Here is a 22,678-nt window from a genome sequence, read left to right as displayed (position 1 = left end):
CCAAGTGAAAAATAAACGGTTTTAGCACCTCTTATTTGGTTTTATTCTATTTAATGATTCAAGATGGTGTCCACTTGTGAGAATTTACCATTCAAATTAATCTGAATGGCTACACAAAAACAAACAAATTATTTGGTTTAGGAGACCACTGCAAGAATTATTTTCTAATCTGGTACAGTATATCTAAACCTAAAATGAATCAATTTATTGCAGCCTACTAGTCCTTAGATATGAAGGGTGCATTTGTTCAGAAAGATACCTGTTGATCAGAAATTCAGTGTCCTTGTAACTTTCTGTGTAATCAACTAAAATCTCAGCGTAATCGGCCTTCTCATCTGTCTTCTGAAATCTACAGAACACCTCCTTCCCATGTGATGGAGATAAGTAGAGTAGGAGGTGTATGTAGTCCAAACCAGGAGAAGAGCCTAGGGTGACAATGCTGCTCTTCCATAGAAACATTAGAGTATTGTAACCCTAGGGCAGATAATCTATTAGTGATAGGTTTAGCAGGTGAAAATAAAGGAAAATGAGTGGACAAAATTAAGGTAATATCAAAGACTTTTGTTTTTGGGTTTAGATATATGGATTCCACTGTTCAGTATCATTCTAAACACTATCTGCATGATGTCGGCTCTCCTTGTGTGTGTGTGTTTTTTTTTTTTACTGTACTCCGGTTTCCTCCCACATGGCAACAACACGCTGGGAGGCTAAATGTTACTTTTCCAAATTGGTATATGTGTGAATTTGTGAGATAGGGATCCTAGATTGTAAACCCCTAATGGCAGAGATTGATTTGAATGTAAGTTGAAAGTAGAAAACAATCCAAAAATAAACAATAATACTATATATTTTATTTTGTTTCTTATCAGTTCTTTGCACTCAAAACTTATTTTAATGTCTAGTATTTTAACCTAGATGAGATGAACGATGGTATGCCACCATAAGACTCAGTAAAAAAAACAAAAACAAACAAACTGCAAAGCCAAACAAATAATCTAGCCCTCCACAGGCGGATCAAGCGAGAAAATACACCTATATAAGACGACGAGATGCTACGGTCAAATGCAATAATTATTTTTGGTGTAAGCTTTGTTTACTCATCGACAGCATGGGTGAAGAGTGCTTTTTATGACCACTTTGCTATTATATGAATAAAAGAAGCACCTGATGAATATCAGAGCACAGAAAGTGCCAAGCATCACACGAAAATACCATGAAAACATTAGAAAAGATATTTAACCAAGAATATGCATGGATGTATAAATGGTAAATAATAATATAATGAATACAGGTCAGAATATGCTATAAACAGGTAGACTGAATCATAAGGGAGACAGTACAAGAATAAGTACAATGTATTTTAAATAATGTGCAGATGTGAGATGGTTGAATAATGATAGTATGCTGTAATCAGTATGTACTCTGATCACTGATAAGGGTATTCTGATGGGTTACTCTACAGTAATACAATTTACGCATTCTTGTTGTTTTAATAAATTTGCCCATGTGATTGGGGGTGAATGCCATCAGCTATGGATAAGTTTAGTACTGAGTTATACAATGCTAAAGCATTAACAATAACACGGCGAGATTGTTCTCCAGCAACATGTGCACAGAAATAATTGAAACCTGGATGATTTTTTGAAAAATATAGCATCATAGGCTGCCTGTAAATCATTTATTAGGGAAAGCATCTCTAACTTGTACGGACGGGGTTAAGTGAAGTCATTCTAGGTCTTTTTTTTCATGTGACATAATTTAACCTTCTCCCTGCAAACAGGTATCATGCAAAACTATTTTCCTTATGAAATATTTAACAATCTGATTCCATCATAAGTGCCATACAGAAATGGTGGCCAAAGGGGCTTTTCTATATTTAAGCAACATTTTAACCCCGCTGGTACCAGATTAGAAGATAAAATTGATTGGCCTGTGCAACGACTTCTAAAGCTTGCTGAGTACACATTGCTAAACTTTTGCAAATAATGGTGTAGGTTTTATTATGACAATAATTAGACAGCATGCTAATCAGATTACCATGTAAATTGGAATGCCATGTGATGAGCTGGTAGGTTGGAGTGCCATGCCATAAACAGGTAGAGTGGAATGCAATGCTATATGCAAGTAGAGGTGGTGGTGGAAGGATATATGATTACCACGTAGAGCGGTGAATGTGATAATGGGGTATGTCATGCAATAACCAGGTAAGATGGGAGTTTGCAATAAAGTATGGTGGGAGTAAATGTAATAACCAGGTAGATGGGGATGAATTGGATAAAAGTTAATAGATAATGTTATGCAATGACGAGGTGGTGGTGGAAGTTAATATGATAACCAGGTAGAGTGGTGAATGTGATAATGGGGAATGTCATGCAATAGCCAGGTAAAGTGGGGTGTTGCAATAACAAAGTAGAGCGGGAGTAAATTTAATAACCAGGTAGTATAGGGGTACATGGGATTACCAGGTTGGGTAAAAGTTAATGGATAATGTTATGTAATAACGACGTGGTGGTGGAAGAAAACATGGTAACCAGGTAGAGCTGTGAATGTGATAATGGGGTATGTCATGCAATAACCAGGTAAGGTGGGGTGTTGCGATAACAAAGTAGGGTGGGAGTAATAACCAGGTAGTATGGGGGTGAATGAGATTACCAGGTTGGATAAAAGTTAATGGAATACTCAAGTAGGTTGGAGGTTAAGATACAGGTAAACCGAATGTAGTGCGGAAACTGCATTATGTACAGAAGTATTCCAATGTACTAGTAAATCCCTGTTGTAAAAATCACTATGATTCATATCTCTAAAGAAGACAAATCTGTTTGCAATGGAAGAACTACTGGTAGAGATGCTTAGAAATAGTCGCTCTTAGAGCTTTTTGCAGAAATTGCCGAGATCTATATATGACCACAGGTAAAAAATTGTACCCGGGGGTTAAATGCTTCATCATACATCATCAGATATCCTTTTCAGTTCACTATTCAGATCATTCATTCCACACTTGTGATGCCGTAAAAAAAAAATCTGACATTTGTGGTCTTTTAGAACAAAAGCGTCTTGGTTATTGAAAGAATTGCCACTCAATTGTTCAGCAGCTACAGCTAAAACACCACTTCAGTTAACAAACATATGACTGTCGATTGTAGAATTTCTTTTATGGCCACTAGCTTGCATATCCAAATTCATAAAGGTAGTGAGGGGGAGGTGAGCAATACTGCCCTGCAGAACTGGGGTTCAAGGTATACAACTCACCAAGGTCTCTATCTGCTTAGAGTTTATCCGTTCTCCCGGCATTTGTGCTTTTTTCGTCTGGGTTTCTACCACAATTCAAAAACCTGCAGCTATGTGAAAACGCTTAAACCTTGAAGACATAATGACACACTCAGCAACGGCAGTAAAAATGTGTTAAAAACACTGGATTGCAGCAAGCATGCTGCCATGAAAGATTTTGCCCATCCAAGGTCCATTATGTGACAAATCCCATGCTTTAGAATGATTCTTTCATACAGAGCAGTGTAAAAAAAAAAATCCTCTTTTGTTCAGGCAAAACAAAAACAAAGAATTAGCAGCAGTTTGTGTCTAGCTGTGAACTAAGTTAATATACACAGCCACTGAGGATCTGAATACAGGGGCTCTGCAGCAGCAGCCAACATGTTCATGCTGAAGTAATTATAACACATTTTCGTATTAGCATTTCCTAATTGCAGGAAATTAGACTCATGCTTTATTAGGACAAGCATCTCATATATAAAGAAAGAGAAAAAAATAAATAGAGACGAGATGTGAATGCCCTTTAACACCATATAAAATAATCAGGCGTAAGTATGGAAGTTTAAGAACCATCGGGAAAGGTTCTACAGCAGACACAATAAAAGGCATTAAAAATGACTGGAGTTCTGCAGAATTGTTTCCATAGAAGCAATCTGACAATATATATATATATATATATATATATATATATATATATATATATATATATATAATGTTTAATATATATTTTAAAATGAGGTAAAACATGAACGCTATAGCTAAGACCACTTTGGAGTTTAACATCACAATATACATACCTACAAGCGCTTTACAGCATTGTTTATAGTGGAAATGCACTTTGCTGACCCATTCTGTGAAACAGATTAAAGAAATTAGCCGGCGGACATATGCGTTCACCACTTATTTTCTTTGGTCATTCAAACGAGTGCACACTTTTTTTTTTTTTAAAAGCTCCTACTTATTTGCCAATGAGAGATACACTTCCACTGCAGTAACCTGCGGAAAAAAAAACCTGTAGACACTGACGTACTCTAACCTTTAAACTATCCCTAGACAGCTTATTATTGAAAGTCCCGTACATAAGATGTACTTCATGTAGTATCTTTATTTTTCCAAGCTAATCAGATTATTTTACATAGGCTCTAGTTTTCAAAGCACACGCTAGATTCACTCAACTGGCGTCAAACTTCAAGGAGTTTTAAAAAAAAACGCCACTAGGTACTTGCACCGAACACATTGGATTGGATAAATGTAGCAAACATTTAGATTTCTTTAAAAAAAAAAGTAAAAATAAAATGCATATCTCTTCTGTAATATATAGTATATTTATGGTGAATTGCAAGCACTTAGACTTTACGCTGGGGTCAGGACAGGCTAACGCAGACTGTCCCAGAATCCCTTACTTTCCATGGCCTATAATAAGTAATTCTTTCTTAACGATCGGAGAGGAAACACCAACCGCTGTACACGTTAGTCCATACACAGGGCTATGTAATTGGGCTGATGTTTTGACATCTCCCGTTCCAGCTTTTATCCGTGTTTAATAAACTGAAGTATAAAAGAACATCTTCCGTAATTGTTCAGACAAACCCAATGATATTTCTGCTGCAGGGAATCACAGTAAAAGGAGTCTGTACTCCTGTACTGCTCAGGAAAAACATCTTTTTTTTTTTTTTTTTACTTTACGTAATGCTTCATTATCCCATGTACTGAATTCTCATTGTGCAGATCCATTTTCTGGAGTTTTACAATGAGTGAGTCAGGAAAAAGAATGTACTGGTCTATCAATTATTCAAGTGCAGATAATCAGAAGCATACTGGACTTTAATGCCTCTCCAGAGTGTCTGTGCAAAATGCTGCTTATCTCCCCTAACAAAAAAAAAAAAAAAAAAAATCAATATATCATGATATAATCCATGATCACCAATAATGCCTTAAAAAAAATGCATATTAACATGCATGTTGCGCTGGACTTTGTTGGCTACACCAATGGCAGCAACGTGTTAAGAACCACACTCTAAATTTAAATCTTTTCCCTTTGGGAAGGTCCTGCAAAGTTTTCTCCCTTAACCCCTGCACTGCCAGGAAAATCCTACATTCCCTACTTTTTTTTTTCTTTGTTTCAACGTATTGTAGCCTGAATGCAAACAATAATCATCACGTTACGCCATGGGCGGCTCAAAGAATCAAGACTTTACTTTTCTACAGCTATGTTGATTAGCTGATTAATTGTTGATTAGGAATGCGGCAAGATCAATCATTTTCTCCAGCTCGGCATGAATACTTGCCGCTAATTGAATCTGACAGTCCAGATTTTTCCTTCCACTAAATTTAAAATACAAACACATGCAGGTCTCTCGCAAGGTCTGTGGTCAAAATTAGTTCAACAGTCACAGCAAATCCAAAATGGGCAAGGAGAAATTCCTAGCTTCCAACTAGAAGGGGATAAATGAGAGTTGCAAAGGGTGGTTTAACTGGACAAGTGAGGATCACAGTAAAACAAAAAGCAAGAAAGATAAAAAAAAAAAAAGAAAAAAAGCAGTGACAAAAAAACACAAAACTAGATTTTTGCATTTGCAAACACGATCACAGCTTTTTAAGACTGTGCCAATAGCCATACACTACTTTTTGTAAGATCTTCCCCATCCACTCTATATTGCACTTACATATGTCAAGTATTTCAACAAAGTCAAGCCTTTAAAATATTGTGACATGTTAATGTGTGTGGAATTCCTTATGACATCATACATCAAATTATATTAAACTTCCTTTGACAGAGATCATAGAGCAAGCTACGGGCGGAAAATGAGATATTAAAACACAGTAAGTGCTAGATTTGATATCCTAATCCATAGGACATAGAAACACTATTGCAAAACAGATACTTTTGTCACTAAAAGTCTCTTTGCAGTGATTTTATAAGTGTTGCAAATGGTGTATTTGCAGTCTGCAAACACTGACGGATTATAGTTTGCATGTTAAAGGGTAAATTTTTCTAGGCCAAAAGTGCAAACCTGGTACACATAATGACATTTGAAATCCCTGTAGTTTTCTATACTCTGCAAAACTGTTTGCCATTATTTCAAATATCTTGGAGGGAAATAGATATATACACACACATACATATATCTATCTATACATATAACTATCTATATATTTATCTATCTATCTATCTATCTATCTATCTATCTATCTATCTATCTATCTATCTATCTATCTATATATCTATCTATATATATATAGATGTGTTTTATGTGTGTGTGTTTATTTATATATATATATATTATATATATATATATATATATATATATATATATATATATATATATATATATATACACACATATACACAAAGACACACACAGACACACACACACATATGAAACTTGTACATTTCCTTTTAAATTTACTTAAACATATCCAGTCTCTCTTAGCCTTATGGACCAGCATATCCAGAGTCTCATGATAAGCTTCCAGGGTCATTAATACAACACAAACAGTGCAAAATGTGGTTTTAATTTGTGTCACTGCTTCCCCTTTGACAAATGGCTTTTAAATCACCTAATTCAGAGCCAGCACTGATATCTCAATGTAAAACACAAACTCATAAAATATGTTTATGCTACTTAAGACACTTCTGTATGTTTTATTTTCATAATAACAAAATTTAGTAGCACATGCTTAAATATGTTGGTCTCATGGGGAGATCATAAAATATAATTATCTTTTCAAGACAGTTTACTAGTTCATTTAGATAAAAAAAAAAAGTTCTTAAACTAAATACAGACACAAAAATAATAAATTTACCTTAATGAAAACACTGACAATGTGTCTCTTACATATCACAGACATTATAATGTTATAGGCAAAAAAAAAAAAAAAAAAAGTGCTAGTTATTTCTTTGGGGGGTTTATTAAAAAAAAAAAAAAAAAAGTTTAGTTGTTTTGTTATGCAATCACTTTTTATGCCTTTGTTTTGTTTGGTTTGTTTTAAGCTGCTCAGAGTGACTCCTTATGTTGTTTTCCCAACCTGTTTTATAAATTTGGGATTAAAAAACATCAAAGCAGTGTCCACATAGAAGCCAAGTTTTAGAGGATCAGTTTGACAAGTCGCAGCATGATAGATGTTGTTCTTGATAAACGACTTGTTCAAAAGACACACTGTAGTTTTCATTTCCTGACCAAAACACACTTTTAATTTGCAACAGCAGAGCAGGCAGGAGTGTGAGGCAGTCCCCAATTCCCAACTATTCAGTCCTAAACAAAATACCAGAGCTGCACAGCAATGAACAGTCTTTATTTACCCCTGGGAAACTTTAAGAGTCATTTTTCCCCCCCCCCACTAATCCTGCACATATTGCAGATAGTGTTGTGTGACGGTGCTGGATATTAGTTTAGCTATTGCTTTAAAATGCAACCAAGTGTGCATTTTTTTTAAAACAAAAAAATTAATTAATTAAAGGAGCACATTGTCTAGAAAGTGTGGATTTATGCCCCATGCAATCCCATTCACCACCTATAAATAAAATACATTCATTTCCCAGGCAAAATAATAGAAAGCCTTCAAACCTCAATCCTCTCAATTCAACCCCCCTCATACAGTCCTCTATTGCTGATTTCAAATTTCTAAATGTAATATCCTCCTCATCACCAACAGAAGCCCAATCTGCTCAGAATATATATTACAGCTTTAAGATCACAGAGGGAAATTTCCCATCTGGCAATCAAATTCGCTTCAACAGCTCCGGGAAAAAAAGGTTTTGCTCTCCACAAAACATTTCCCAGTACAGATTATGTGCATGCAAAATAAACAGACTACTTATTGATCTCTTGAAATCAACAAGTACCACAAAATGCAAAAAGGCAATCAAATCGGTTTCATTAAATGTCTGGGTGTTTGCCTTGTTTTGTGAGTTAAGCTTTAAAAAGTCAATGCTTGCCAGCACAGTATAACTATTATTTAATATTAAAAAATAAAACAGAAGCTATAAAATTTTAGACAGTTGTACAATCTCTTTAGCAATCTAGGAAAGTCATGTCTAAACTAGGCATCCTAACTATCACAATCCTATCTTTAATCTCTGGAAGCTATACAACTCAAATCAAAAACAAAAAACTGAATAAAAAAAAAACATTAAAAACCTCTTTAAATCCTTCATACTCTATCTCAACTGACCTTTAGTATGGAGAGGTGGGGATAAGGAATGAAAAAGAAAGAAAACAGGTTAAAAAGTGTCAGGGGCTATTTGGCTATTTGCCTCAAACAACAATTAAAAAGTACAAAAAAAAAAACCCACATCAAAAAGAAACAACATTCACAAAATAACCTTTAGCAACCAAATCATTACGCAATCGATCACCAGCTATTTCTGAGTTGTAAACAGGATTTTACCAATTACACTGAAACTGTTATAATGAAATAAGAGGCAAAGAAAAAAATATTAATAACTAAATACACTGTCCAGATTGTTTGTATTAACTCTTGCTGGTTCAACCGGAGTTTAAACAAAATAGTAGAAACTTGTGCCAACAGTATTAAAAAAGTGCAAAAAAAAAAAAAAAAAAAATTGTAATAAAATAAATAAAATAAAAAATAATTAGATAAAATTAATTAAAAAAATGCTTTTGAAAAAATAAATAGGATTGTGTTGATAAGCCTGGAGTATTTGCATTGGATAATGTACAAAGCTCCCAGTTTCACTTTCTTCTACTCATGCTATTAAGCTGTCATTATTATATTACACACATGTGAAGTAAATTCCAAAACTGACATACCATATACACTGGTGCTGCTGATCATGTCTTTGCTTCTAACACAAACTCTGGAATGGGATATTTCACAAGCAGGAATTCCAAAGGTTGATTTTCATTAAAGCCACTTTTCCTCTTGGCTATCAGATGTCACTGTCTTGAAACGTGGGCCCTTTCGTCAGGTATTCATTTAACCTACATGCATATAATTAAGGTGGGGGAAAGCAGCATCAACACAAGGCAGCTAAGATCACAAAATGGACTAGTTACAAAATATAAAAAAAAAAAAAAAATACATCACAGAGGTTCTGTGCTTCCTACAAAAAACAGCATGCATGTCACTGATAACAAGACTTTATTAAATTAGGTATCCATCCCAATCTCTACAATATGCCCCACCAGGATAAGAGCCCCCCCTCCTTTCGAAATGCTGATGGGCATATTTCCAAACTATAGATCCCAAGATACTTATAGATCCCACCAATAAACTTTCTTTAGCAGTGATCCACTCTGCTGAACTTATGTGAAAGTCTCGCCACACCCGGCTTCTTCTTATTATTTTTTTTTTGTTTCCTAAATAATCCATACAATTAAACAGCCATTGCAACCTAACAAGCCCCCCTACCAGGACTGAGCTGGACTATTGCTAACTCATGCTGCAAAGCTGAAGCCAAGCAAGACACAGACAAGAGCCAAGCTGATGTCCAATGCTGCCTGCCTGATATACCTTGTATATTTCCTGTAAATATTTACAAACTCAATATTTACAGTGTCAATGAATGATCTGGATGCCCCCCCCCCCCCCCGCACACACACACACTGATCCCCAAGGTCCATGCAAGCACTCAAGCAGGCAAAGCTTTTCGCTGTAGCAAAAAGGAGAGATTGCAAATCAGCACTTACCTGCATGTAGGACACTGGAAAGCGATAGGTTACAGGACCATCGATCTGCTTCTGTGAGAGCTGATGAATGGGGGGATCGCTGGAAGTGAAAGAAGCACACTTCATGATTTAGAAACAGCTACTTCTGCACATGCTGCAATCCTACAGAGGACACTCACACTGCAATGTTCATTTTTTCTTTTCTTTTTTTTTTTTTTTTGTTGCAGCCTATGTATGCAAGATTTAAAGGGAAGAGGAGAAAAAATGAAAAAAAAAAGCTTGAAGTTTTTTTTTAAATTGTGTTTCTGGCATGAAACCCCCTCACCAGGGTCGCAATGTTGTTTTCCTTGTAGGTGGGGGTTGGACTGGTGGAAGCATCAGGCTGCTTCTGATGGATGTGCAGTGGTCACTCCCCTAGTCCCTGCCCCTCTCTCTCTCTCTCTCTCTCTTTCTCTCTCCCTCTCCCTCTCTCTCTCTCCAGCCTAGGGTATGCATGCTCTGTTAGCTGCTCTACCTTCTCTGTGTTCAGCTCACTGACAGAATGCCTAGCAAGCCAGGCACCATCTATTTCTTGCAGTCATTGCATTGTGCAAGGACAGGGGCTATCCAGATTTTTGCTTGTGATCACCATTGACTGGCAGAGAAAGAAGAGATGATAGCAGCACAGGAGGCAGACAACATGCAGCAGGGGGTGTTTACAGAATGGCTGATTGATGGATTCACTCTAACACAGTGGGATCTTCTTTTTTTTTTCCCCTCTACTAGATCCATGAACAAGCTTTGCAGGGTACTTGCCAGTGATTTAATGCAGTACATGTGCGAGGCTGGAGCAGGTTTTTGCTGCTCTTTTGTCTGGGGAGGGGGGCTGGAGAGAGTGAAAGGATGAGCTGTTGATGCTGCTGGCAGATATTGCTTAGACCTCGCATAGCACTGTTTATATAGCACAGGGGCTGGAAAAACTGGAGTCGTTTGCAAGAGTGGTTTGTGCGACTGTAGAGTTGGCCAGCAGATTATACAACTGTCCCGGAAGATTTCAGACCACTCTGGTCTTTACTGGTGACTGTGGCAGGGTTGTGAGTTACTCAAGAGTGTTTGAAATTGCAAATGTAGCAAAAATGTGCCTTTTGTTCAAACTGTATGACTTAAATAGATTCTGTTGGTATATTAAAATAATAAAAAAGGGCCTGCAAAAAAATATATATATACCTGCCCCACTGCCCATTCTGTCAATCTTTGCGCAGTTAAATATTCTGCACCCATAAGTGTGTTGGTTGGCTGGTCACCCTCTGCATGCTGTGGGTCCTTCCACTGCTCCATGTCCTGTAAGGATTTAGGGGCCAGCGGTTGGCACCAATAAGTATAGAGGGAGAGCAAACCACACCAGAAATTATCTGATGCAAGCATACCCCACTTTTAAGTACACAATGGGGTTTATTTACTAAAGTTAGAAAGTGCAAAATCAGTCTCACTTCTGCATAGAAACCAATGAGCTTCAAAGTTTTTACTCAAGCTTAATTGAACAAGCCGAGGTTAGAAGCTCATTGGTTTCTATGTAGAAGTGAGCCTGATTTTGCACTTTCCATCTTTAGTAAATAAACCCCATTGTGTACTTAAAAGTGGGGTGTGCCTGTACTGAAGAACCCCAACACCCGTAATTGTTTTTCACCAGTGAAATGATCTGCAGCACCGGTGATAGGACAGATAAGTATTAAAGTTCATGTAAGTTCAAACAATACATTTCTCTTATTTGCTCCCTTTTGGTCGCCCATTGGAAGCGTGTTATGATATCTGTTCGACAAGTGCAACAGAAAAATCTGTTTATCCAACCAGAAATCTCTTAACTTCCTGTACTCTCAGCCTCTTGAGAGTTATCAATTTACCTTGTTCCCTACTATTATTAGTATTATACAGGATTGATAAAGCGCCAAGAGTTTGTGCAGCACTTTACAACGTTAGGGCAGACAGTACAGTTGCAATACAATTCAATACAGGAGGAATCAGAAGGCTCTGCTCAGTGGAGCTTGCAATCTAAGACATAGGAGGTTATTTACTAAAGGCAAATCCACTTTGCGCTACAAGTGCAAACTACAAGTGCAAACTACAAGTGCAAAGTGCAATTGAAATTGCACTGAAAGTGCACTTGGAAGTGTAGTCGCTGTAGATCCGAGCTGGACATGCAAGGAAAATAAAAAAACATAATTTTAGCTTGCACATGATTGGATAATAAAATAAGCAGAGCTTCCCCTCATTTTAGATTTACCCCTCAAATTTACAGCGACTGCACTTCCTAGTGCACTTTTAGTGCAATTTCAAGTGCACTTTTCCTTTCGTAAATAACCCCCTATATGTTATGTAGTTCTCACACAGTGTTGTGCAGTCCTAACACATTTACTGTCCTAAGGAGACAACGTTGCTTAGTATGGTTGTCTCCCTAGGACGGGAAGTGAGATACTAGGTTAAAATAAAGTGAAAAACAAAACATGAATACAGGCACCACACCTAAGGACTGGTTAGCAGATATGCTAAACATTTTTGTTCTTGGGTTAAGATTTGCTTTAAGTCTTTATTTGTAGGCAAATATGTACTTTGATCATTCATGGCATGTCAACAGGTTCTCTTGATAACTCACTCCTCCACTGCTCCTGAACTCCTCTTTTCCCTTTAAGCCATTTTTTTGTACGCATATTAATTAATAAATAGGAGACTATGATCTGGAGGATACATTTTATTTATGATTGTTGATATTGTAGCCTTAAAATTAACTCTTCATCCAACACTAAATCTCCCTGTAACTCTATCACTAACCATTACTCATATAAAGTTAAAGAGACTGATTATGCCCATTCAGGGCAAAGTGACAATGGCTGTTAAAAGCCCCATAACTACAATACATGAGGTGCCATACCAAAAAAAATTAATGGGATCCCTAGCTGCCCCTCTCAGTTGGTACAATAACGTTATTGATCACAACATAAAGTATGTCTAAGGCCGGCCATAGACAGAGTTCTGGGGGGGATAAAAAATGTTACGCTCCTGAGTTGTCTACTACAACTACTTTGTCCAGGGTGTGCAAAGTGTCCAGATACACATTAAGGATGCATTCAGTGACTTCAAAATGCAAGCTGAAACACGCAATTCTATCTGTGTTTCCACAAACATGTGAAAAATGCACCAATATATGTGTCACATTAGTGTTCGCATTATTTCTCAGTGAAAACCCAAATGCAGGTGGCAACGCAAAACACGGTGCATCATGTAGCTCAGGTGTGAATGTAGTCTAAAGAGGCTAAAGATTTTCCACTTAACTGACTATTGAGAGAGTACTCTAACAAACAGTGGCCCGAGAAACATACAATGTTGACATTGGGGACACATTTTTTTCCTATGAAGGAGTTTGGGGTGATCACTGCATGCGCCAGCTTGTTGCTGGGAAATACATTGGTGATCAATCCAGAAAATCCATTCCAGCCAATCAAATATTCCATTAAAAAGGCATCTTCAGGTTGCATCAGGAAAGAGATAGAGACAAATGGGGTTGATTTACTAAGGAAAATCCACTGTGCACTGCAAGTGCACTTGAAATTGCAGTCATTGTAGATCTGAGGAGAAGATCTGAAATGAGGGGAAGCTCTGCTGATTTCTATCATCTAATCATGTGCAAGCTAAAATGCTGTTTTTTATTTTCCTTTCATATCCCCCTCAGATTACAGCGACTGCACTTCCACATACACTTGCAGTGCACAGTGGGTTTGTCTTTAGCAAATAAACCTCATATGAATGTGCTCCATGCTGACAGTGTGGAGGTTATTTACTAAACCTGGCGAGTGCAAAATGTGGTGCAGCTCTGCATAGAAACCAATCAGCTTCCATGCCAAAGTTAATTAACCTCCCTAGCGGTAATCCCTGGCTCGGGTTGGGAATTTTCTAGCAGGAGCGGTAACCCCGAGCCAGACTTGGGATCGCTTCACTGGATGCAGGGGAGGACACAGGGAGAGTTACTTACCTTGTCCCCTGGATCCAGTGATGTCCCCCGCACTGTGTGATTGAGCTGTCCTCCGCTCGATTCACAGTGCCGAATGCCGCCGGGCTCCGTTCCCTGCGACGTTACGGCGCACGGGAGCGGAGAATGGCGGCAAATTCAAAAAAGTAAAAAGAAACAAAACACACACAGCACTGTAATCTTACAGATTACAGTACTGTATTAAAAAATTACACACCCCCTTTGTCCCTAGTGGTCTGTGCAATGCCCTGCATGCACTTTTATATTATAAATACTGTTTTTTCTGCCTGAAATTTGGAGATTGTCCATAGCAACCAAAAAGTGTCCCTTTTTCAGTGTTTTAGGATTTGATTACATTATTGAATAATTTTTATTATTCTTTATTATTTTATAAACTTTATCATACCCGGGATGTCTGCTAGACTCTGGTTTGAAGAGATTTAAGAGCGTTATTCCTAAGAATTACAGGACTACAAAATAAAACGCCAAATTTCCATGCGAAATAATTTTACCGCTTTCAGCACCTAATTCCAGACTGAATCATACTGCCAGGGAGGTTAAACAAGCTGGCATTAGAAGCTGATTGGCTACCATGCACAGCTGCACCAGATTCTGAGCGCACTCCTAAATAGCAGGATTCAGTGCCAATTCCATGTCTCTATAAACTTTTAGCTAGGCAGCGATATGGCTAACATTTGCCTTATAGCAACATTAAACCTTTGTTTTTTTAATTAAAATAACAAACATGTTATGCTTACTCTCTCTGTGCAATGATTTTGCACAGAGCAGCCCCGATCCTCCTTTTCTGCAGTCCATTGCCAGCACTCCAGGCTCCTCCTCTTCGGCAAGTGCCCCCATGGAAAGCCACATGCTCGATCCTAAGCAACCCAGCCTACGTCTATTGACTGTCCCCCCACTCCCCCACCACAGCATTTGATTGCCAGCAGCAGGAGCCAATGGCTGCCACACTGCTATCAAACTGCCCAATGAGAGGGGAAACAGCGGTGAGAGTCGCTACTCTTGTGCACATGTGTTGCACTGAATCAGGCTCAGGAAAGAATGGGGGAAGGGTCCTGCAGAACAGAAGGTTTTTTAACTTAAAGTGGCATAGCATACTAGCTCATTATGAATAACTTACCTGAGAACGAAGCCCCTGAAGCAGTCCTCCGTCTTCATGTCTGCCACTGCCATGGATCCCGGAGTGACTTCTGGGTCTCACTGCTCCGGCGCTGTGATTCGCCGGAGCAGCGATGACGTCACTCCCGCGCTTGCGCACGGGAGCTGACACTGGCGGCATATCGCCGTGATCTGCGGCCTGCCCAGTGTGCCTGCGTAGACAGCGGTGGCTATCTTTTTGGAAATATCTCCTAAACCGTATAGGTTTAGGAGATATTTCTTGGACCTACAGGTAAGCCTTAACCTAGGCTTACCTGTAGGTCAAAGTGGTTTGTAAGGGTTTACAACCACTTTAATGCATAGAATGCAATAATGTAAAAAAAAAAATTGAGGCTTTAGAACCACTTTAAGGTGTGTGCAAGCCCAATCACTAAAATCTCTTAGGCCGCGTACACACGCGGGGACTGTTCGCCCAACTTTGTCCGTCAAACAGTTTCGGCAAACAGTCCGCTCAAAATTAGCATGGACGGACATGGCCACACACGACGGACGAACAGTTTGCTGAAACCGTGCGCGATGACGTGAACGGCACGTACGACGGGACAAAAAATACGACGTCCTATACACTGCATTATAACTTTCGGCGTGTAAATCCTTTCTGAGCATGCGCGGAACTTAGTTTGACGAACAAGCCTACACACGAGGGGACTGTTCGCTGAAACAAAGTTTCAGCGGACAGTTTTTCGGAATTTCCGAAAAACCTTGTTCAGCGGACTGTTCGCTGAAACTGTCCGCTGAAAGCCCACACACGAGCGGACTGTTTGCCGAAACACTGTACAGCGGACAAAGTTGGGCGAACAGTCCCCGCGTGTGTACGCGGCCTTAGAAACTTTAACATTTTAAGGTAATTTCAAAAGTCTTTTTTGATCTTATGAGTTCTGCGGATTTTCTTAAAATAATACCTGTTGATAGGGATAAGCGAATCTGCCTGGGTTTGGTTTGCAAATTGTTTTGCAAATCTTTCTAGAAGTTGACAAATTTTGTGGCTCTCTCTATTGATGTCTATGGGAGGTGATATTTATTATTCAATTCTGTCCATTTGTAGGGCTAATAAGCAATCTGCTATCAAACAAAAGGCATAGGAAGCTGGGCAATGCCATGTAGACCATTTACCAATGCCAAAAGGAACCAGTGACTCTTGCACATAATTTTCCCAAACAGGTTCAACACACACTGATAATATGCCGTAAGCCTATCCTTTTAAAGATGTCTGGGTAATTAATTAATTAATTAAAGTGATACTAAAGTCATGTCATCAGCCCAGATCCTCCTCTTCTCGGGTCCCTTGTTGGCGCTCCTGGCCCCTCCCTCCTACCGAGTGCCCCCAAATAAAGTAGCTTGCTAGGGGGCCACCCAAGCTGAGCCGCTGCTCTGTTTGTCCATTTAGACACAGAGCTGTGGCTTGGCCTGGCTCCCTCTCTTTCCTCATTGGCTCATTGACTTTGATTGACAGAAACAGGCTTGGCCAATCAGGAGGAAGAGTTCTGGACAGCAGAATCTCTAGTGCAATATCGCTGGATGGAGATGGGGCTAAGGGGGGCTGCTGCACACCAAAGTTTTTTTTATCTTAATGCATAGAAATTACTGTAATTTTTTGTAGCTTCACTTAACAGAGAAAAGGCTGTGCATTGATTTATAGGTTTTCCTTATTTTAATTTTTTTTCACTCAAAAATTTTAGTTACCGTGATATGCCACAAACCTATGTTAGCAGTGAACTGTTTTTTTTTCCTACTGGTGCTCCTGCCATGAAGGCCCTGGTTCAAGTACTTCTGCCTGAACCAGGCTCAGGCACCTGTAGTGTTTCTGTGTTGTCACCCTAGATGAAGTATGTTGCCAGCACACTGACAAGTAGGGATGAGCTTCGACTCGAACATCGGCTGTTCGCCCGTTCGGCGAATTCCGAATGTTATGGGCCGTTTGCGCCAAATTCGTGTGGCGCTCACGGCCCACAATGCTCTACGTCATTGCAGTGCATTGCTGGCTCATGATTGGCCAAGCATGCACTGTGACCCCGCATGCTTGGACAATCACAGCGCCAGCAGCGAGGAGAGCCATGATTGGCCACAGGCAGGATGCCTGTGGCCAATCATAGCTCAGGCTGTGTAGTACACGCCCCACACTATATAAGGCCGCCAGCGTGGCAGCCTTGTGTAGTGTGTTGGCGTCTGAAGCAGTTAGTGGGTGTTCTGTGTACCTTCAACACAGTATACACCGATCGTTATCGGCCGATTTTCGATGTTGCTCTTCTGTAGTGGTTGTTGTCTGTGTGCTCTGACCGCAGTATACACCGATATATTCACCTCACCTATATAGCTAGTGATCTATCTTTTATAATAGAGTTTGCAGTCAGTAGTGTTAGGAGCTTGTGCGTGCTGTCTGCATGCTCTGTATCCTGTACACACCGCTATATCCACCTACATAGCTCTTCTCTATTTGAGCCCACTTGCCATCTGCAGGAGTTATTGGAAGTTGTGTGTGCCTCCAGCACAGCACAGTATACATCTGTATATACCCCTTTATCTCTGGTGTTCTATAAAAAAGGCATCTGCAGGAGTTAGTGGGTGTTTTGTGCCTCCAGCACAATATACACCTGTATCTACCCTTTATTGCTGTTCTCTAATAGAGCCATCTGCAGGGCTTAGTGGGTGTTGTGTGACTCCATTACAGTATACCCCTTTATCTCTGGTGTTCTATAAAAAAGGCATCTGCAGGAGTTAGTGGGTGTTTTGTGCCTCCAGCACAATATACACCTGTATCTACCCTTTATTGCTGTTCTCTAATAGAGCCATCTGCAGGGCTTAGTGGGTGTTGTGTGACTCCATTACAGTATACCCCTTTATCTCTGGTGTTCTATAATAAAGGCATCTGCAGGGCTTAGTGGGTGTTGTGTGACTCCATTACAGTATACCCCTTTATCTCTGGTGTTCTATAATAAAGGCATCTGCTGGAGTTAGTGGGTGTTGTGTGCCTCCAGCACAATATACACTACCCAACTCCCTTCAGGCCATTACCATGTCTGGAAGGCCAGCAAGGAGAGGCAGAGAGGCGCGAGCCGATAAAAGAGGGCAAGCAGGCTCTGTGTCTAGAGACAACAGTGCTGGTCGTGGAAGCGGTGCATTGTCATCAGCACGTGGCCATGGGACACGCTTGTCCTTCTTTTCGGCAGCTGGACATGTTGAACCGCAACATGCCAATGACTTGGTAGAGTAGATGATCAAGCCCTCTTCATCCTCCTCATCCTCTCTCACCCAGTCTCAGGGTACTAGCAAAGCAGCTGCCAACGCATCGTCTTCCCTCGTCTCAATGTCATCATCAGTGACTCCTTCCCTAGACCCACCACGTCCTCCTGAGGAGTCTCCTGAACTCTTTGAGCACAGTGTTGGGTACATGCTCCAGGAGGATGCCCAGTGTTTTGTAGCCTCTGATGATGACACTCAGCTAGAGGAAGGCAGTAGCGTGAATGCAGAGAGAGGGGATGCTCAAGAAGGACAGCAATCTGGCAGTCATGTTCCACAAGCTGCAGCATATTTCCAGGTTTGCTACAGCGATGAAGAAGGAGGGGATGATGAGGACACTGACTCCACGTGGGTGCCTGGTAGGAGAGAGGAGGAGGAGGCATATGTCCAACGAGGCAGGATGCCTTCCGGGGGCCAGCTTAGGGGCAGCACACCGACTGAATCCCACCGCAGAGCTCCGCCTGTGCAGGGCGCTGCCTCTGCGCGTTATTCTAAAAGTTCTTTGGTGTGGGCCTTTTTTGAAACTAGTGCATCAGATCGCACCACTGCTATTTGCAACATATGTCTCAAGCGTATCTCGCGTGGCCAAAATATCAGCCGCTTGGGCACCACATGCTTGACCAGACATATGTTGACCTGCCATGCAGCTCGTTGGCAAGCGTACCTCAAAGATCCACACCAAAGAACAAAGCGGACCTCTCCTTGTTCCTCATCAGCTGGCAACTCCAACCCCACTAGACCTTCAGTCCTCTCTGAAACCTGCTCTGAGAGGAATGAAGGTGTAGAATTAGGTGTGTCACAGCCAACTGCTTCCGGGCACTCTACTAGCGGTACACCCACGTCTGATTATAGCAGGCAAATGTCCCTGCCCCAGCTGCTGGACCGGCGAAAGAAGTTCACTCCCAGCCATCCACATGCCCAACGGTTGAATGCTAGCTTGGCTAAATTGCTAGCACTTCAACTGCTGCCTTTTCAGTTGGTAGACTCGGCCCCCTTCCGTGAGTTTGTACAATGTGCGGTTCCTCAGTGGCAGGTCCCCAAACGCCACTTTTTCTCATGGAAGGCGATTCCGGCTCTCTACCGGCATGTGGAAGGCAATGTCCTTGCCTCGCTGGACAGGGCGGTCAGCGGTAAGGTGCATATTACCGCTGACTCATGGTCCAGCAGGCATGGACAGGGACGTTACCTGTCTTTCACAGCCCATTGGGTCACTCTTCTGGCAGCTAGGAAGGATGTAGGACAAGGTGCAGTAGTGTTGGAGGTTGTTCCGCCACCACGCCTCCAAAATGCTACTATTGGTTGTGACACACCTCTCTCCTCCACCCACTCCTCTTCTTCTTCCTCCATGGCCTCTTCCAGTGCTCTGTCCTCAGAACCAGCGGTGCTCCATAGGCGTTCCAGGGGCTACGCAAGTACGCAGGCAAAGCGATGCCATGCCGTGCTTGCGCTGTTTTGTTTGGGGGACAGGAGCCACACTGGGGCGGATGTTTTGTCAGCTCTGCAGGGGCAGGCCGAGAGGTGGTTGACACCACGCCAGCTTAAGCCAGGAATGGTGGTTTGCGACAATGGCACCAACCTCCTCTCCGCCCTCCGACAGGGACAACTGACCCATGTGCCCTGTGTAGCTCACGTCCTTAACCTGGTGGTGCAGCGGTTCTTGGGCAGGTACCCCGGCTTACAGGATGTCCTGAAGCAGGCCAGGAAAGTCTGTGTGCATTTCCGCCGATCATTTAATGCCTGTGCTCGGCTGGCTGAGCTCCAAAAGGAGTTGAACCTGCCCAAGAACCGCCTTATGTGTGACATGCCCACCAGGTGGAACTCAACGTTGGCCATGCTGCAGCGGCTGCACACGCAACAGAGGGCCATCAATGAGTACCTGTGCAACTACGGCACCAGGACAGGGTCAGGGGAGCTTGGTTTTTTCTCACCACGCCAGTGGGGCATGATCAGGGATGCATGCACTGTCCTGTCACCGTTTGAGGAGGCCGCAAGGATGGTGAGCAGTGACAGTGCATGCATCAGTGACACTGTACCTCTTGTCCACCTCTTGGAGCATACGCTGCATGGAATAATGGACAGGGCACTTGAGGCAGAAAAGAGGCAGGAAGAGGAGGATTTCCTTGCCTCTCAAGGCCCCCTTTATCCAGACAGTGTTCCTGCTGTGCCACCCATCACACAGGAAGAGGATGAGGAGGAGGAAGAGGAGGAGGAGAATGATTGTGTCAGCATGGAGGTGGAGGCTGGCACTCAGCATCAGCAGCAGCAGCAGCAGCAGCAGCAGCAGCAGCAGCAGTCTTGTAGGGATGATTTACAGTCCCAAGAAACCCGTGGACTTGTACGTGGCTGGGAGGAGGTAGCTGCGGATCATGTTGTCCTTAGTGACCCAGAGGACTCCGGACCGAATGCCTCAGCTAACCTACGCTGCATGGCCTCCCTGATCCTGCAAAGCCTGCGGAAGGATCCTCGTATTCTTCGGATCAAGGAGAGGGACCATTACTGGCTGGCCACTCTCCTTGATCCACGGTACAAGGGTAAGGTCGCCAACCTTATCTTGCCATCGCAGAGGGAGCAGAGGATGAGACATCTCCGGGAGGCCTTGCAGAAAGGTCTGTGCAACGCGTTCCCAGAGACTGGGAGGTTACAAACTCCTGGTCCTGGACAACGTGTTGCTGAGGCATCGGTCAGAAGGAGCGGTGGAGAAGGTGGCCGTCTGACTGATGCTTTCAGACAATTTTTTAGTCCGCAGCCCCAAGGTATGATCGGTTCCAGCAACCATCACCAGCGTCTGATTTACATGGTGCAGGAATACCTAGGGGCAAGGTCAGACTTGGACACCTTTCCCACCGAAAATCCTCTGGCTTACTGGGTCTTGAGGATGGATCACTGGCCAGAGCTTGCACAGTATACAATTGAGCTACTGGCCTGTCCTGCATCCAGCGTTCTTTCGGAACACACCTTCAGTGCTGCTGGTGGCTTTGTTACCGATCACAGGGTGCGCCTGTCCACCGAATCAGTTGATCGACTGACCTTCATCAAGATGAATCAGTCTTGGATCACCCACAGCTACCAAGCACCTGAAGCTGATGTAACCGAATATTTTTTTTTGAAATATCACATGCCTTCAAGACTGCCTATGCTGATGCTGAGTGACTGTCCTGTTATGTTGATTGTCTATCCTCTTCCTCCTCCGCTGATATGTTGGAAGAACATTTCTCTCTCTGGGTGATGCCATCAGCCCAATTTTTCTGCCCCTGTTTAACAGGGGAGTTTAATTACAATTTTTGATGCAATGCTTTGCAGCAGGGCTAATTCCTGCAATAAAACTAGAGTATATGGGAGAGGTTGCAGTGTCGTGGCACCAGCACCAGTGCCTAAGGCCCAATTTTTCTGCCCCTGTTTAACAGGGGCGTTTAATTACAATTTTTGATGCAATGCTTTGCAGCAGGGCTAATTCCTGCAATAAAACTAGAGTATATGGGAGAGGTTGCAGTGTGGTGGCACCAGCACCAATGCCTAAGGCCCAATTTTTCTGCCCCTGTTTAACAGGGGTGTTTAATTACAATTTTTGATGCAATGCTTTGCAGCAGGGCTAATTCCTGCAATAAAACTAGAGTATATGGGAGAGGTTGCAGTGTGGTGGCACCAGCACCAGTGCCTAAGGCCCAATTTTTCTGCCCCTGTTCAACAGGGGCGTTTAATTACAATTTTTGATGCAATGCTTTGCAGCAGGGCTAATTCCTGCAATAAAACAAGAGTATATGGGAGAGGTTGCAGTGTCGTGGCACCAGCACTAGTGCCTAAGGCCCAATTTTTCTGCCCCTGTTTAACAGGGACATGTAATTACAATTCTTGATATAATATTTCACAGGAGGGCCCGTTCCTGTGCCCACCCAGAGTAACTGTGAGGACTTATAGTGTTGTGGCACCAGCACCAAAACCACCAAAGGTCAATTTTTCTACCACTGTTCAACAATGGCATGCAATTACAATTCTTGATATAATCGTTCACAGCAGGGCGCTCCAGCACCCACCAAGAGTCACTTTGAGGGCTTACAATGTTGTGGCAAAACCAACACCTTGTTCCGCCATTTCTGCAGAGCATATAGGGCAGACCCCTACTTTCAAACATCCAACTTACAAACATCTCCTACTTGCAAACGGAAGGAGACAACAGCAAGTGAGATGAAAAAAGATGGACGACAAAACAAATTATACAGGGGTGATAACCCTTCCCTATGTTTTCCAAAAAGCTTAAAAATAGTTTTTTTGACTGGAGCTACACTTTAAAAATGTACCAGTTGAAAATTACAAACAGATTCAACTTAACACAACAGCCTACACAGTCCCTGTCTTGTTTGCACCACCT

The 22,678-nt window shown here is 41.7% G+C and overlaps 1 protein-coding gene across 3 annotated transcripts in view; it reads right to left on the bottom strand.

The window, feature by feature from the left end:
• The window catches only part of FIGN (fidgetin, microtubule severing factor), a 209,840-nt gene extending 199,321 nt beyond the window's left edge, over positions 1 to 10,519 (bottom strand). Inside the window, exons 1-3 of one of the 3 annotated variants that reach the window (XM_077447574.1) lie at positions 10,079 to 10,518; positions 9,921 to 9,999; positions 9,042 to 9,212 (exon numbers count right to left, since the gene is read on the bottom strand). In XM_077447574.1, coding sequence (XP_077303700.1) covers positions 9,042 to 9,066 — 25 coding nt within the window. In that variant the 5' untranslated portion in view covers positions 9,067 to 9,212; positions 9,921 to 9,999; positions 10,079 to 10,518. Of the gene's footprint in view, positions 1 to 9,041; positions 9,213 to 9,920 lie in introns of all 3 variants that reach the window. The other 2 variants (XR_013261778.1, XM_077447575.1) reach the window with 2 other exon arrangements.
• Between the last annotated feature and the right edge of the window lie 12,159 nt (positions 10,520 to 22,678).

This window comes from Lithobates pipiens, unplaced genomic scaffold, assembly GCF_037356315.1.
Source record: "Lithobates pipiens isolate NorthernLeopardFrog02 unplaced genomic scaffold, aLitPip1_a1.2 Scaffold_22, whole genome shotgun sequence".
Lineage (NCBI taxonomy): Eukaryota > Metazoa > Chordata > Amphibia > Anura > Ranidae > Lithobates > Lithobates pipiens.
Note: the sequence above shows the minus strand (reverse complement) of the source record. Positions and strands in the feature narration are given on the sequence as shown.